Source organism: Dinoponera quadriceps, unplaced genomic scaffold, assembly GCF_001313825.1.
Source record: "Dinoponera quadriceps isolate SergipeBrazil2010 unplaced genomic scaffold, ASM131382v1 scaffold781, whole genome shotgun sequence".
NCBI classification, from domain to species: Eukaryota; Metazoa; Arthropoda; class Insecta; order Hymenoptera; family Formicidae; genus Dinoponera; species Dinoponera quadriceps.
In genome coordinates, this window is record NW_014555039.1 from 574,859 (window position 1) to 591,327 (window position 16,469).

Genomic DNA, 16,469 nt, shown 5'->3' on the forward strand with positions numbered 1-16,469 from the left:
CAAGCATCAAATCAATCTTTTGAAACATTGATTTTGCCTGGATTTTATAAAGATTTCGATATAATATTGTATAAGTGTTTTTAAATTATTTCTGGACAATATAATATTCTTGAATATTAAAATCATAGTGTAGATATTATTTTTAATGTATGAGTCAAATATTCTTAACAATGATGTTGTATCAAGAGCTACATGTTTGAAAATGTTATATGTTATAAAACGCCACCGATTTATGTTAACGATTTCCTGTTTTCTGGGATTTGATTGCGAGATAACGGTCTCGATTCGAATCCTCGATATCAAGTTGCTGCAAAGAAATATTCAAATGAGGTAGAAGCCGAAGTGACATTGTAATCATGATTACAATGTCACTTCGGCTTCTACCATACACTTATGTATGAATCGATATCGTTTGTCTTTTATTTTTTTATGAACAGTTCTAAGATCTTTGATTTTATTTAAAGTGGAGTTGTATTGAAAAAACGACAAACCTTCTCGCAACGATTCTGTAGTTTTTCCCTTTAATTCCACTTGATTGTTACAAGTTTGTCTCTCGTCGGGTTTCTCACTACGATCAATCGAGTGTTGTATTACCGAGTATATCGGTGAATCTACAGCCTACAATTTGTAAAATTGCGGATATGTTCTGTAGATAAGAGTAACTATATGCGATTTATGCATGATAAGATAATAATATACGTGACGACACGGAAATTATCGAGAACCGGAAATACGATTGCACATGGAATGGCGCTTGATGAAGAAAAAAGACAAGGTAATCGATTATTCTCACGTTGCGTGCATGCATTTTTTCGACTACTCCTGGGAAAAACTGATTGCCGCTCGGCCCTCGTCACTTCCTTTAACGCGCAATACGCGCCGTAAATTATCTCGCAATACGCGAAAATTAACGAAAGCCCCACTCGATCGTCCGATCGTGCTAATGACAAATAAAGTTTACCAAAATATCGATCATGTAACTTTTCCTTGTGGCGGAAACGTGAAAAGTGAAAATTCTAAATATTTTTAAATTAGTAAATTTGCGTTTCTCACGAGTTCTCGCTAGAAAAGAAGATTTATGGCCTTCTAAAGGTTGATTATGAATTTTCTCTTCTAGCGTGAATTTGTAAAAAGTGTAAATTTTCTAATTAAAAAATTTTTGGAATCTTCACGTTTCCGCTTCAGGGACAAAATTACATGATCGATATTCTGCGATAAGATCTAGTAGCACGAATTGACAAAAATGATTCACACGGGGATTAATCGATTTCGAGGACATCGATTTTCTCCAATCGAACGAGAATCGAATATCGATTTGCCGGTTTTTGAACACCTGAGGGTCGATTGTGTATCTCAAAACGAAATTACAAAAGTTAGCGAATTTATTAAAATATTTATAATTTTATTGATCAACGTCTAATGAATTTGCTCGTTTTTGTAATTTTCATTTCATTTTGTGATGCACATTCGATGCTTTCCGATATTGGTAGAAAGAATTAGAGTGTCTCTAATCAAAGTGATATCTGGCTATAGGTCTGTTCATTTTCGTTGCACCGCTGAACTAGTGCAATAAGTTAAAGTGAGAAAATATATACTTGTCTCGCTTCAACTTATTGCTAGTTCAGCGGTGTTGTGAAAACAAACAGACCTCTTATCACTTATGATCGGTCCGCCATGTTTCATTTGTTCCCGCCAATTTTCCAATTTTATTATTTTATGTACATAAATGTGAATAAATAAATGGTGTATAAACAAAGTATTATATGTTGCACATAAAATATTTTTTATTGCATATGTATTATTACATATACAACATAGTTATGTTTGCATTTAAATATGTAAACGTACGATATTATTAAAAAGAATTATTGCAAAATGGTACACCCAATTATGTTTCTGTTATAATTTTTTCGAAAAATATAAACACAACTTCTAACTGTTAGGCCTAACTTACAAGTTATAGGAGTGTTTATGCTATACATTCTGCACTTAGAATGAATTGGGAGCACATGAAGGACAGTACATATCTCTTTCTCTCTCGCACGATTTCGATGAAATATGGCGGATCCCCCTGTTTGTCGTCACTCTGATTAAAGCATAGAGATATAAGAATAGAGGGAACAAGGGATATATGCTACCTGTAAGTGGAAGTGATAGAGGTCAAGAGAGAGATGGATGCCGAGTGTCCTGTCTCTTTCTAGTCGAGCGCTGTGATTGGTTGTTACAATGAGTCACCAAACGACCACGCGACGTCAGGAGGGGAGAAAGCAGACTAAAATTTCGTTTTGTAAATATGCGTGCACATGTGTGTAGAATTAAAATTCGTTAAATATTCGAACGTTAACAAAATAATAATTGGACGCGATTTGTTTAAAAATGAGGCATTGTTTGAAATGCAAGGCGTCTTATCCTGGATATAATGCGGAGTCTTATCCTGGATATAACCGCAGTTTTCACTCGTAAGAAAGTACAAATACGTAACCTCAAATAATTATATGTTATTTTTTCCTACATTTAAAAAAATATGTAAATGTAGGCTACCGAAGGATGTAGATATAAGGCGTAAATGGTTGAATATACTTCAACTACCTTTGTATTTTGAAGTGAAAACAGCATATATTTGCAGTGATCATTTTAGCAATGACAGTTTCTTTGAATTGGATGGAGAAAAATGTATAGCTATATCGTCGTTGGCGCGGCAGCCAATCCCAGCGCGTGACTAGAAAGAGACAGATAGGACCCTCGGCATCCATCTCTCTCTTTGTCTCTATCACTTCCACTTGCAGGCTTGTTCCCTCTATTCTTATATCTCTATGGAGAAAAATGTATAGCTATATCGTCGTTGGCGCGGCAGCCAATCCCAGCGCGTGAGTAGAAAGAGACAGATAGGACACTCGGCATCCATCTCTCTCTTTGCCTCTATGACTTCCATTTACAGGCTTGTTCCCTCTATTCTTATATCTCTATGGATTAAAGGCTCTCTATTGAGAATCAGCCCGAAGAGACCTCTGGAACCAAAGACGTTGTATAGATAGACCAGGCACGCCAGGCTGAGCGAGTGAAGCGAACAAAGAGAGAGACAGAGAGATAGTTGGAAGAGGTGCTGACTCTTTCTAATGCTATGTGGAGGGGGCACCTCCATTCTCCTCCTTTCCTTCTCCGCACTAGTAGACGAGCGTAGACGTGTGCAGCAATATATGAAGCTCTTTAACTAATGGATTGAGTATTTTTTTTGGTTATATAATTTAATTACCTATGAAAAGAACGATCACTCCGTGGTTCTGCTTCAATGCCGCAAACGCAACGCGAATTAACCATTTTATCTGCTAAAACGAGAACGCCGATATAAAGATTAGGGGTTAGGGTTGGAAAGAAAAGGAGAAGCTGGAGAATGGAGGTGCCCCCTCCACATAGCATTAGAAAGAGTCAGCACCTCTTCCAACTATCTCTCTGTCTCTCTCTTTACTCACTTCACTCGCTCGGCCTGGTGTGCCTGGTCTATCTATACAACGTCTTTGTCTACTACTGAGAGAGAGAGAGAGAGAGAAAAAAAAAGAGAAAACGCGTGTTCTCTGTATAGGTTAGGCATGGCGGCTACCGCGTTGAGATCGACTCGTTATTTTGGTGTTAACATTGTCCACAAGTGATGATTATCGTCCCGTGACCGTTTTACAATGTTCAGATTCCTGAAGACACGCGTTGCCCCGCTGCAGAATGCTTGCGTTATGTCAACGCGATCGACCATCCAGTGTTCGATGCGAGTCTGTTCGTTCTGCAACTATTGCCACTTGAGATCACCGAAACGTACGTAAAAAGCATTGTATTGTTTTGTATTCGCCGAATGATCACGCCATGTGCATCCTAATTCATTAAGTCTGAACCTTCAGCTGAGACATGCGGGGTGACTCTCTTGAAATTACTAAAATATACTGTCAAGGTTACGACATACAATAATGATCTTTTACTTTCATATTACATTTCATAACTGAATATCTCGATGTCAAAGTTTCTAAGTAGCAGCGATAGCGCGATTTGATATTGATCTGACGATAATTTTACACTGCGTGCTTTACGGTGTGTTTATACTTCCGTGATAAATGATTTTGCTTTCAGCAGTCAGAAATACAATGTTTCGTCATTATGCAACAATCAATACAGCTGAGCTGTATACACCGTTAAGAAAGAAGACTAAACAACGCTCGAAGAAGTATGCAGAATTACTGGAAGGTAATTAACCCACAAAAGTATATGTAAATGTAATAAGTGTTCAAACGTGATGTTACATAATTAACTATACAGATATACATATATACATATATATATATATATAGAATATTGAGAAAAATAATAATAGATCGTACTATATATCTTATTAGTAACAAACCAGACGACCAGCAATAAAAAAGCAGCTGTGCAAAAATTGAACTCCGCTCGTATATCTATGTTGGTTGGACAGCCAGACATCACACTGGACAAGCTGCATAAAATCGGTAGTTTGAATCTCGATAAGAAGTTACACACAACGCAAGCAACGGATACCAGTGCTAATTTAAAAAATGAATCGGTATGTACTGTGAATGTAATTTAAATTGAATTAAGGGGATGAATTGTTACAATATGTAATTAAGATTTCGTTAAATTTCGCTATACATAGTGCCTTACGCTGAAATAAACTTAGAATTTTAATCCTAATATTGAATTATCACTATGCAATTTCTCCTTTAGAAATAGAGATGAATCAGATGTAAAACCGATTTGTTAAATTCATAGAACGAGAAGAACGACATGCACTGTATGATACTTGAAGAATCGAAAAATGACTTGGATGATAAATCCGTCGTTGTGGAGGAACTACAGGAATCCGGTATAAATGACAGCACATCTTTGATCAAGGACTCCGCTTTCATGGATGTGTTGCACCAGATCAAACGTGATGATAAAGATGAAAATCAGGATGATTACGACAAGCTTCTACAGCGGGCTTCGAAGAGTGAGAAGGCTTCGGAGTACAGTAAGATCCCCTTCACGAAGGAGAAAGGCCCACTCGAAGTTAACCTCACCGATCATAATTTGATAACTCAATTGCTAGCCCACATAGATGTTAATGCGCAAAATGAAATGCTGAACAGGGGTTTTAAGCTGACGATATCGAAGGGCAGTCAGCTCGGTGAGAGCAGGATTCCCACCACCGCAGTTTACAATCTGCTCATGAAGACCTACGCTTCCAAGTCGCATCTTGCGAAGGTCTCAGAAATATACGATCTGATGAATCAGAACCGCGTGAGACAGGACGCGGAGACGTTCGCGCTCATGTTCCAGGTAATCGGCAGCATGAAGTCACAGGCGAAGCAAGCGGAAGTGGTGGCGCAAATAGTCAAGGACATGAATCGCTGCGACGTCTCCTTCGACGACATAGTGAACGTGTCGCAAACGAAGGCGGAGCATCGCGACGCCGTTTTCCGTTGCATCCATTTGGCGTCCCCGGAATACGAAGCGACGTATCCGAAATTCGACAGCATGTACAACTCGAAGTTGCTGCAGAATTTGAATGTGGGCTGCAACTACCGCAGCCCGGCTGAGGGGGTCATGACTTTGGACGAGCTACGGCAAATCGTCCAAACACAGATCGACACCGAGATGCAGCAAGAACTGGAGGTGAAGAATATCGTTGGATTCAACGGGGACCCGAACCTCAGGCAGCAGGCTGTAAGTTTTTATTATTGTAAAGTTAATTCCGTTTATATTTATACAGGGGTGTCTTTTATCTTCGCAGGATAAGGCGAACCTGTGAATAAGAAGGGGAGTGATAAATTAAAATAGGACACCCTGTATATTACTAATGATGATTTGATCTCGCATCGATGAACCACGTACCGCTTATCTCGCTGTGCAGATCGAGCGAATCGCCGAATGGGAGAAGTCCTGGAAGTTATCTGTGGCGAAGGCTTTCGACAAGAATCTGTCTCACCTGAAGCAAAAGGAGCTGAGAGTGCATCCCGACTTGTCCACCCTCCATCCGTTCCTGCAGGTGTTGCCGCAAGAGGTGTACGTCGAAGCGGTCATACGTGAGATCAAACGTCTGGCCAGGTCCTCCGAGGCGTACAGCTTCTCTCTGTCGTCGGTCTACTTGACGCTAGGCAAGTACATTTATAGGAACTACGAGTTCCTCAAGAAGAAGGAGGCCAGAGTTATGGACAACATCATTCAGATTTACGACAAGTACCTGGAGTGGTACATGAGGCAGAACTCTACCGACGCCGGTGTCAACGGGCGCGTCAAGTGGAAACAGCTCGCTCAGGAAGTCATGAAAGCTGGGCTTTGCCCCGAAATGACCGTCCCCGAGTGGCCCCGCTACATCCTGGTGAACGTCGGCAAGTTCCTGTACAACATCATTGTGAACGACGTGAAGATTCCGTACGGGACGAAGCCGGGCGCGCCCGAGCGGCTGATACCCGCGTTCTACTTGCTCTTCAGAAATCAGCACGTCCACTTGACGGAGGAGATCAAGCCGCATCCTCATTTGCACAGGCTCTTCAGTGAGTCCCATCCGGAAACCTTGACCTTCGACACGGTCCTGTTGCCGACGTGCATCCCGCCACGTCCTTGGATCAACGTGAATACCGGAGGCTTCCTCTTCTCCAAGACCGATTTCGTTCGTGATCCTTATATGGGGGTACGTACGCTGTTCTCGCGTTGTCATTGCTTACTCGCGTCTTAAGAATCCTTTTTCGCTTACCGAGCACGATATGTTCCGAACCAAAAACAGGCGAGCACAATGTACTTCGTGAGGAACACGCTAACGGAGCAGCTCCACCCAGCGTTGGACTGTTTGAATCAGCTCGGCTCGATACCGTGGAGAATTAATCAGCCTGTCCTGGATATCTTGATTCGGGTATGTCCCGACAACGGATTCAATTCGTTTCTTCGAGATAAGAAGGACGGGAGGGGGGTGGGGAAACTATGTGATGTATAGTTGCGGGACAAATAATTGATCATCCTCATGTTCTAACAATATTATCGGTGTTCAGATTTTTAGAGAGGGCGGCTCGGAAGAACTGAACGTGCCTCAATCACCGTCGTCGCTCCCGCCTCTGTCTGAAATGCTGGCGAGCTTGACGGAGAAGGAGAAGAACAAGAATAGGATATCGACGTTGACGATACAGCACAGGCGCAAAAAGAACGAAATGTACTCTCTGTGGTGCGACTGCCTGTACAAATTGTCCCTCGCTAATCACGTGAGTCTACCTATACGACTGTCCGATTTCCGTACAGCTCTATACATGTACAACATGGCCGCTTAACGCGAGGGATCTGTACCGGTGATATTTCGAAGTTGATCCGTTAAGAATATGTTCTTATTGCGCACCAGTTTAGAAACCAGGTGTTCTGGCTGCCGCACAATCTGGACTTCAGAGGCAGAGCATATCCAGTGGCACCTCATTTGACTCACCTTACCTCGGACTTGGGACGTTCGTTTCTCATATTCGCCCAGAAGAAGCCGTTGGGCCCGAAGGGCCTGGATTGGCTGAAAATTCACACGATTAATTTAACTGGTATGAAGAAACGGGAGCCGATAAATAAGCGGCTGGAGTTCGCGAATGAGATATTGGACCTCATCATAGACAGCGCGAGGAATCCTCTGGGGGTAAACGTCACACGCATTTGTATTTTGGTCTTAGTCAACTTGGATGAGTCTAGTCAGTTATCTTCCAAGATTGGCCAAGTATTCTTGTACATGTTCAGCTATAATAACGATTATTTACAATGATCTGCAGGGAGAAAGGTGGTGGACGAAGTCCGACGAGCCGTGGCAGACCCTGGCGGCGTGCAAAGAGATAGATAACGCTCTGCAGTCTCCGAATCCGGCGGAGTACCTCACCGGATTCCCTATTCATCAGGACGGCAGTTGCAACGGGTTGCAGCATTACGCCGCTCTTGGCAGGGATCAGATCGGAGCGGAGAGTGTTAACCTCCATCCTTCGGATATTCCGCAAGATGTGTACAGTGTCGTCGTCGGTATGGTACGTAAAATTGATGTCTAACACATCGTTGAGGTATTCGTTTTTAACTTTCGATTTTAACTTTCATCAAGATAGAATGATTTTACAACGCAGACGGACTGAAGAGCCTTAAAGTACGGAGTAGCTAAAATTAATAATTCTAAAGTATCTTACTTCTTTGAATTCAGTTTATTTATTTATTTATTTATTCAGCAAAATAGTAACATTAATATAAATGATAGGCTATTTACTATTGCATTCATTACTAATAAAAGAGTCTCAGAGCCCCTTCCATCCAGATGAAGGTCAAAGATAATGGTTGGTAAAGATCACACGCTCTTTCAGGTCGACGAATTTCGGAAGCAGGATGCGGAGAATGGTGTTCAGATCGCCCAAATCTTGGAAGGACATATCACCAGGAAGGTTATAAAGCAAACAGTAATGACCACGGTGTACGGTGTGACGAAGTTCGGCGCCAGGCTGCAGATCACCAGACAGCTGAGCGGTCGGTAAAATTGTCAGTGAAGAAAAGAAGAAATAAAATTGCTGATGAAGGAGTAACGCATGACTCACATTTTTTTATCACCCGTGTAGATATGAAGGATTTCCCTCAGGAGCACGTTTGGAACGGCAGCCTGTACTTGGTGCAACAGACATTCAGGGCCCTACAGACTATGTTCACGAGCGCGAAGGAGATCCAGGATTGGTTCACGGATTGCGCCCGCGTCATTTCGATACGGTGCAACCAGTATGTGCAGTGGGTGACACCGTTGGGTCTGCCGGTCCTTCAGCCGTACAACAAGCGCTTCAAGCTGAACGCTAATGTCTCCAAAATTCAAAAGTAAGTACATTAGATGCTCATACTTCCTGCGCTCGCATCTGTCTTTTTTTTTTACTAGGGTTGGACGATAACTTACTGATTCAGTTAAAAGTTAAAAAATCAATAACTCTTAACTTGATCTGATGAAGTTTAAAGTTTGAGCTAACTTTTAACTTGAACCTAGTTACTTTTTATATATTAACTTATTTACTTTCTTTAGTTTAGTTAAAATATTTCATATAACATATAGCCTTGTATAATTAATTTTTAACTTTTCAACTGTTAACTTTAATCAAACTGGTTTCATTTTAATCTAACTCTTTATTGAGGTAGTATTTTATTCATGTAAGTTTTAACGTAAATTCAGTTAATGTATAGCGATTTATTTATAACTTATCCAACTTTGCTTTTTATGTATATATTTTTCTTATTTAATATATCTTTATTTTTCTTATGCAATATTTCTTATCATGTAACGCGAATACTTGGTGTTTGTAGAAAACTAGACACTTTGAAGCAAAAGAACGCCTTTCCGCCGAATTTCATCCACTCGTTGGATTCTTGTCACATGATGTTGACGAGTTTGCATTGCGAGCAGTCGGGCATCACGTTCATGTCGGTGCACGACTGCTTCTGGACACACCCGCAGTCAGTGGAGATTATGAGTAGTGTAAGGATTTACATTAATTCATGAGAAGCTGTGTATTTCTTGAGGCATTTTAGCTAGTCGTAACACAGCGATTTAAATGATATTTTGTTCGCAGATCTGTCGGGAGCAATTTGTCGCGCTTCATTCTGAACCCATTCTCGAGGATTTGTCCAAGTTCTTTCACGACAGATATATGAAATACTTCGTAAACGAAGAGTGAGTCCTCTAGTTTATTTTAATGCTTAGATTGCTTCGAAATTTAAGAATGAGAGAAAGAAAATTCCGCAAAATAGTCGAATTGTAGAACGTAAACAAGCGAAATATTAATCTCTTGATAAAATCACTTATTGAATTTTTAGGATCGTGAAACCAAAGCAGAAGGACTTTTCGTTCGAGATTTTCCAGAAGTTGCCGAAAAAGGGCAACTTCGATATCAACCAAGTCCTGTCGTCTCAGTACTTCTTCAGTTGAGATGCAGCTCTGTTATATCGTTATGTTTTAAAGAAAATACATTTTAAATGAAATGTAGGAAACCGAATGGGAATGTGAATCGCGATCGTGCCAAGACGTTTTTTTTGCACAAAAGAGAGAGAAAGGTAAACTCAACGCCAGAGATACTATCCTATCTTATAAAGTACTGACATCATAGAAAATTTAACATTCTCTCTCAGTGGCGATTATAACATAAAAACTCGCACCTGCGATTCAGACTCTTACCATTCAATCGATATATTTAAGAAACTTTAGATATCTTTTATGTAGAATTATATTTCTAATTACGTTTGTAAACAAATGTAAGAGATCCGTTTAGTCCACAGCTTCGATACGGCGTGTGTATTGGGCAAATAAAACAATTGGCAGAAGGTAGGTTTTTAAAGTGTCAAATGTGTCCTATTTCGAACGTATTATTATGTTGTACATCAATACATTCGTTGTATATTTAAATGTACATATGTTAAGTGCCGTTTAATTGTATATTGTCCAAATTTCGATCGTAAGAACGCGACTTCTACGCGATTCGCGAGGTTGTCGGTAATATAGGGCTCCCTTAACGGTTGCCACGGCAACGTTGTTGTCAATAAACATAACCTATCCATCATTTCACGTCGTTTCGATGTTGACGAACGAAAGAAGTAAATGGGAAGATCATCGAGCAGATAAATGGGCAACTTCGCATTGAAATCATGTTCCGTTGTATGGAGACAGGCAGGAAATAGCGTAACTTGTCGACGATTTTTGCATGATGTTCAGCACAGTAGAAACCACAGTTTCTTCGTACAGTTAGACGACAAATGTAAGTAGCACACGCGAATCGTTAGAAACCATCGCTTGGAACTTTGCATATTTTATCGATTTAATATATATATATATGTCAGAACTTCAGTAATTATTCATTTGTTCGCCAGCTCGGGCAGTATTGAATTATGAAGCTGACGGGAGGGTCTTGTACATGCGATCCGTCGTTGTTCCTGATAAGTACAGGGGTCGAGGCTTAGCGAGACTTTTAGCAGAGGTATCGAAACCATACGCTCAAAATTCTCGAATATTTTGCAAATCCTCTCCTGAGTAATTCTGATGTCTAAAGTGTATTCTTTGTACAGACAGCATTCACATATGCCATAGTGAACAATTATTACATGTATCTGCAATGCGAATACCTGCAGACATATTATCTCACAGTAAAGAATTTTGACTTGGAGAAACACATTGTCGGGCCAAGCGATATCCTGGAGGATCGCAGTTCCCTGCTTTTGGATCTTGATACTGTTCATGAGCTACCGGAACCGAAAAATCTCCAATCCTAATTACAACAAAGTAAGAATTAAAATCCCCGGGTTTCCAGGATTTGAGAACTCAGACGTTTAAGAATTCATGAGTTTAGAGGTCACAATAGACAGGCTTAAGATAAAGCAGTGTGCGAAATAATAGTTTTAGATCCTTTCTACATCCTATTGTGTGTTATTTCAACATCACTTTGAGCAAAAGAGGTCCATAAAACAAGGGAGCGATGGAGGAGACAGAGTACATAGCTCTGGTTGAGTGGTACTGTCGCCAGTACTATTACAACGGGATGTTGACGCAAGCCAAGCAAGCCCGGGAAGCATATCCGAGCAGCGAACAGTTGAAGCTCTTACTGTGCTTGGCTTACGCTCTCGCCGGCAAAAGTCACGAAGCCGTCAAGGAGAGCTCGAGTTTGATGAATCACTCGGATTTCACGCTGGCGACTCTCCACGCGCAGAACGTCGCCTATTCGGTCGACAACAGTACCGAGAGGAGCACCGTGGCTCAGGTGGAGAGTAGGATTCGAGAGGAGCGGAGGAAAGCTTCCTGCAACGCGCTGTGCTTAGCAGCGTCCGTGCTGTTCCTCTCCCGCCGAGCGGACAAGGCGAGGGAGTACACGGACAGAGCGTACAAGCTGAAGCCGACGAGTACGAGCGTGCTTCTCGTCAAAGGATGGACTGAGTCAGGCTCCACGGACGTTTCAGAGACGGAGCGTTTGTTCGACTCGGTCCTAAAGGAAGAGCCCCGGAACCTGAGCGCGTTGTTGGGCCGCGCGGAGACGAAGCAGAGCGCCGGCGACTACTCGGAGGCCATTTCAACGCTCAACTCCCTGATCGTCCGCTACCCCAAGTCACCATTGCCGCTGGTGGAGAAGATGAAGTGCCTCTTGGCCGCGAAGGACTGGGAGCAGGTGCTGGAGACGGTGAACAGGGTGCTGTCGGTTGAGCCGGACAACTTGGACGCCATGAAGGCGAGCTCGGTGGTCGCCCTCTGTAGGGACGGCAACGCCAGCGAGGGTACCCGGCAGTTGCAACTATTCCTGCGTCACCTGCTGCTGGCCGAACCGAGGAACGTGTTCCTGCTGATCGAGAACCTTCGGCTGTTCTCGGGGCTCGCGTTTCAGGACCACGGGATACTCCAGGAACTGGCGCGGGCGGCTGAGAAGACGCTGCAGGCGTCGTCGGGCAGCGCTGAGCTGATGGCGGAGCTCGGGGATCTCTGCGCCGCCCTCGGCAACGTCAAGGACGCCGAGCATTGGTACAGGAGCACCATACGCGCGGACGAATCGTCCTTCGCGGCACTGATGGGCCTGGCCCGCTGCCAGCTGCTGGAGGGCTCGGCGGAGGCCCTGGACTTGGCGCGGCAGCAGGTCGACTTCCTCATGGAGATCCAGCCGCACGCCGTGAACGTGCGGCTGCTGCTCATGTCGGCGAAGATCGCGTCCGGCGGCCATGACGGCGGCAAGACTCTCGTCTACCTGGACGCGGCGGCGAACGTCTTGCTGAAGAACTGCGAGGCTCGTTCGTACGGCTACGAGTACCTGAGGGACCTCAAGCCGGATCTGTGCCTCGAGATCGCGAAGCAACGTCTCATGTACTCCTCGAACAAGTCCCCGACGATGAGCGACGAGGCGACTCACGACACGGAGACGGAGAAGGAGCCGAGCGTCCGTCTGTTGGAGCTGCTCGTGGAGGCCTGCCCGGGCTCCAGCGTCGCGCTCTTGCTGCTGAGCAAGGCGAGGATGCAGGGCGCCGACTACGAGGGCGCGCTGAGCCTGCTCAGGAGACTGCTGGACACGGTGGAGCCGTCGAACGCCCAGGCGCACCTCACGATGGCGCAGATCCTGGCGTATCAGGGCAAGTATCAGTTGGCGTCGCAGAGCCTCGAGGTCGGTCTGAGCTACAACTTCAAGATCAGAGAGGAGCCGGTTTACCACCTGATCGTTGGGATGGTGCAACGAGAGGCCGGCGACCTGGACGGCTGCGTGAAGAGCTGCCAGACGGCCATGTCGTTGGCCAGCAGGAAGTCCGAGATGTCCACGTCGGACCGGGCGACGTTGTACCTGGAACTGATCGCGGCTTACAGCAAGGCGAAGCGTTTCGCTGAGGCGTTGAAGCTCGTCGACGAGGCGAAAACGAGTCTCGCCGGCACCGGTGAGCAAGGAAGAGTCACCATCGGCACCGCTGAGGTGTATCTGGATATGGGCGAGCTGGAGAACGCCATTGGCTGCTTGCAGAGCATCGGCCCGGGGCAGCCGTACTACTTACAGGCGCACACCAGGCTGGCCGAGATCAACTTGAACTACAGGAAGGACCGTCAGGCATTCGCCAAGTGTTTCAGGTACGAACGGTTGCGATCAGGCAAGAGGATTTCAGGACAATATCGTTGTCTGTTATGGTCGCCTTTCAGGGAGCTGGTGGAACACCGTCCTGGCCCGAGGACATATAGCATGCTGGGTAACGCCTACATGTCTATAGAGGAGCCCGAAAGAGCAATAGAGGCGTACGAGCAAGCTCTCTCTCAAAACCCGGCTGACAAGGCGGACATCGCGAATAAAATGGGCAAAGCGCTCATCAAGGCGCATCAGTACGCGAAGGCGATCAGTTACTACAAGGATATAGTGAAACAGGACAATTGCGGCGCGCTGAAGCTGGACCTGGCCAACCTGTACATGAAGATGAAGCAGTACGACAAAGCGGAGGCGACGTTGGTGCAAGAACTGCAAGGTAATCTTTTTATCACAATGAAAGCAAACTGTCGAGATAGTCGCTTTCGTTTTGCTGTGTATCTGATTTCTTCCTCTCTTTGCACAACTTAGACGTAGGATTAAGTCGAAATGGAATAAATTAAAATTGGAATTAAAATTAAACTTAGACAAACGAAGCGACTCGGACATTCTGAGCCTGGAGATGCGGGGGCAGGAGCTATTGCTGCTCGCGAAAGTGCGCGAGAAGTCAGGCAACGTAAGAGGCGCGTTGGCGACGTTGAAGGAAGCCAAGGAGAATCAGCACAGGTATATCCAACGACTGGCGGTCTCGCCGGACGTCGCCGAGCAGAAGCACGTGTTGGCGAACGTCTGCCTGACGATGGCCGATTATGCGACCACCTTGCGCAATTACGACGAGGCTATCGTTTATTACAAAGAGGCCTTGTCTCACAAGCCGACGGACGTGAACGCTCTCCTCTCTTTGGCGAAACTCTACATGCAGATGAACAACTTGGACCGTTGCGCGCAGAACTGCTCGATTCTGCTGAACGCCGAGCCGAATAACGAAGCCGCGTCCGTGATGATGGCCGATCTCGCGTTCAGGAAGGTGGACTTCGACACCGCAGCCTTTCACTTCCGGCAGTTGCTGATACGCCAGCCGACCTATTGGACCGCCCTGGCGCGTCTGATTGAGGTTTCCCGGCGCACCGGTGCCAGGGACGACCTTGATGAGTGGCTGCAACGCGCCCAGACCGCGATGGGCGCTGGGAATGTTGAAGCCGGCTACCACTACTGCGCCGGTCTGCTCGACTGGCGCACCGGCAAACTGAACTCCGCTCTTCGGAACTTCAACTACGCGCGACGCGACCCGGAGTGGGGCCAGCAGGCGATCTACAACATGATCGAGATCTGCCTGGACCCGGACGACGATACCACCCTGTCGAACGAGGCGTTCAACGACGAGGACGTGGAGTACCAGGACTCGAGGACGATGGCTCTGAGAACGGCCTATCGGTTACTCCAGGAACTCAATCCCAAAGGGAGTCCCCACGAGGTGCTGACCCACAAGCTCCTCAGCGACTTCTTCCTGCTGGCCACCAAGCAGAAGTCGAACATCGAGAAGGCTCTGCAGGACTGCACCGCGTTAGCCAGCCAGGACGCCCTCAGGGATCACGTGGGGCCCGCCCTCGGCATGGCTACCGCGCACATCCTGTTGAAGCAAACGCCGCGCGCCAGGAACCACCTTAAGCGCGTCAGCAAGAACGTCTGGACGTTCGAGGACGCCGAGTACTTGGAACGCTGCTGGCTGCTGTTGGCGGACATCTACGTGCAGTCCAGCAAGTACGACTTGGCGAACGAGCTCCTGAAGCGCGTGCTGCAGCACAACGCGACGTGCGTGCGAGCTCACGAGCTGTCAGGTAAACTGCGAGAGTAACGAGTTGTTGGATTATGTTATAATTAAGGTTGGAAGTTATACTGAGATTCATATTTACGTGTATGTTTTATTTATTTATTTGTTTATCTATTTATAAGCGAGAATGGTATACAAAAAGAGAGAACGTAAGACGTTTACAGAGAGTAAGTTAAAGAAAAGAGAAGAAATTTAGATGCGATTAATCAGTAATTATTATAATCGGTTGGTGATGATTTTATTTACTATGTAACACCAAAAGTTCGTGGGAGCAAAGTGCGAATCGTACCGGTTTGTTATTGTCTAGATAATAATCTAGATTGTTAGAGTCCACCTCAGACGATCTGTAAGGGTCTTAGCAGAATAGCTGACTTATCGGTCAGCAACGTTTTGTGTGTTAAGTCTTTATCTTGAGTAACGCATAATAATTGTTGAGCATCAAATTAAAAAGCCACTTTGTTTGTGAATAATGACAAATCGTGTGATAAAAGAAGTGAACAAATGAAAGTTTATATAAAGATATATAAATATAGGGTGTAAAACATTGTCTTAAAATTAAAATTACAAGCCAGCCAATCCGCGGAGATCCTAATTTATTATATCTATGATACCAAGCCACGGACTAAATGTCTCTCTTTCTCTCTCTACTTCCAGGCTACATCGCTGAGAAGGATCAAAATTACCGCGAGGCAGCTGCGAGGTACGCTCAAGCGTGGAAATGCGGCGGGAAGACGAAGCTCTCGATCGGTTACAAGCTTGCTTATTGTTGCCTGAAAGCGAAAGCGTACGCCGACGCAATTGAGGCCTGCAACGAGGTGCTGAGGCAGAGCACGGATTTCCCGAGGATCAGGAAGGACATTCTGGAGAAGTGCATCAATAATCTTCGCACGTGAAGAAGCCGGCTTCGCGCCGCATGGACTTGCGTATTGATCGATCGGTTCGGACTGTTGCGTCGTCGTGCGTCGGATTTGTCTGTCTCCTTTTTCACTGAGAATCTGGCGGACTGAAAAATATAGTGTAACAACTTAGCCCGTAGCTTAGCGCTCGGTAAGACACGCGTGGGAAATAAATAGTAAGTGCACGAAAAAAAGTAAAGTGCA

General features: G+C 44.9%; 3 protein-coding genes across 9 annotated transcripts; all 3 read left to right on the forward strand.

Moving 5' to 3' along the window:
- Positions 1–3,145: 3,145 nt before the first annotated feature.
- LOC106742866 (DNA-directed RNA polymerase, mitochondrial) lies at positions 3,146–10,332 on the forward strand. 6 transcript variants are annotated; one of them, XM_014616200.1, is made up of 15 exons: positions 3,146–3,219; positions 3,683–3,804; positions 4,114–4,227; positions 4,377–4,564; positions 4,771–5,706; positions 5,894–6,673; positions 6,767–6,892; positions 7,029–7,235; positions 7,370–7,645; positions 7,776–8,021; positions 8,346–8,505; positions 8,595–8,841; positions 9,319–9,490; positions 9,585–9,685; positions 9,829–10,332. In XM_014616200.1, exons 1-15 carry the CDS (start codon positions 3,215–3,217, stop codon positions 9,938–9,940), a joined length of 3,792 nt encoding a protein of 1,263 aa, XP_014471686.1. In that variant the 5' UTR covers positions 3,146–3,214; the 3' UTR covers positions 9,941–10,332. The 6 variants fall into 6 exon arrangements, with proteins under 6 accessions (XP_014471686.1, XP_014471687.1, XP_014471685.1 ...); XM_014616201.1 differs by having other exon boundaries at positions 3,148–3,235; XM_014616199.1 differs by having other exon boundaries at positions 3,148–3,218; positions 3,674–3,804.
- Positions 10,333–10,432: 100 nt separating this feature from the next.
- LOC106742869 (protein NATD1-like) lies at positions 10,433–11,488 on the forward strand. Of its 2 annotated transcripts, XM_014616206.1 has the most exons (4): positions 10,433–10,763; positions 10,876–10,982; positions 11,071–11,284; positions 11,399–11,488. In XM_014616206.1, the coding sequence occupies exons 1-3, from the start codon at positions 10,631–10,633 to the stop codon at positions 11,272–11,274; spliced, it is 444 nt and encodes a 147-aa protein (XP_014471692.1). In that variant the 5' UTR covers positions 10,433–10,630; the 3' UTR covers positions 11,275–11,284; positions 11,399–11,488. The 2 variants fall into 2 exon arrangements, with proteins under 2 accessions (XP_014471692.1, XP_014471691.1); XM_014616205.1 differs by lacking the exon at positions 11,399–11,488 and having other exon boundaries at positions 11,071–11,290.
- On the forward strand, positions 11,453–16,277 carry LOC106742865 (tetratricopeptide repeat protein 21B-like). The gene is made up of 4 exons (XM_014616196.1): positions 11,453–13,591; positions 13,661–13,977; positions 14,126–15,376; positions 16,024–16,277. The coding sequence occupies exons 1-4, from the start codon at positions 11,478–11,480 to the stop codon at positions 16,260–16,262; spliced, it is 3,921 nt and encodes a 1,306-aa protein (XP_014471682.1). The 5' UTR covers positions 11,453–11,477; the 3' UTR covers positions 16,263–16,277.
- The last annotated feature ends 192 nt before the right edge of the window (positions 16,278–16,469 follow it).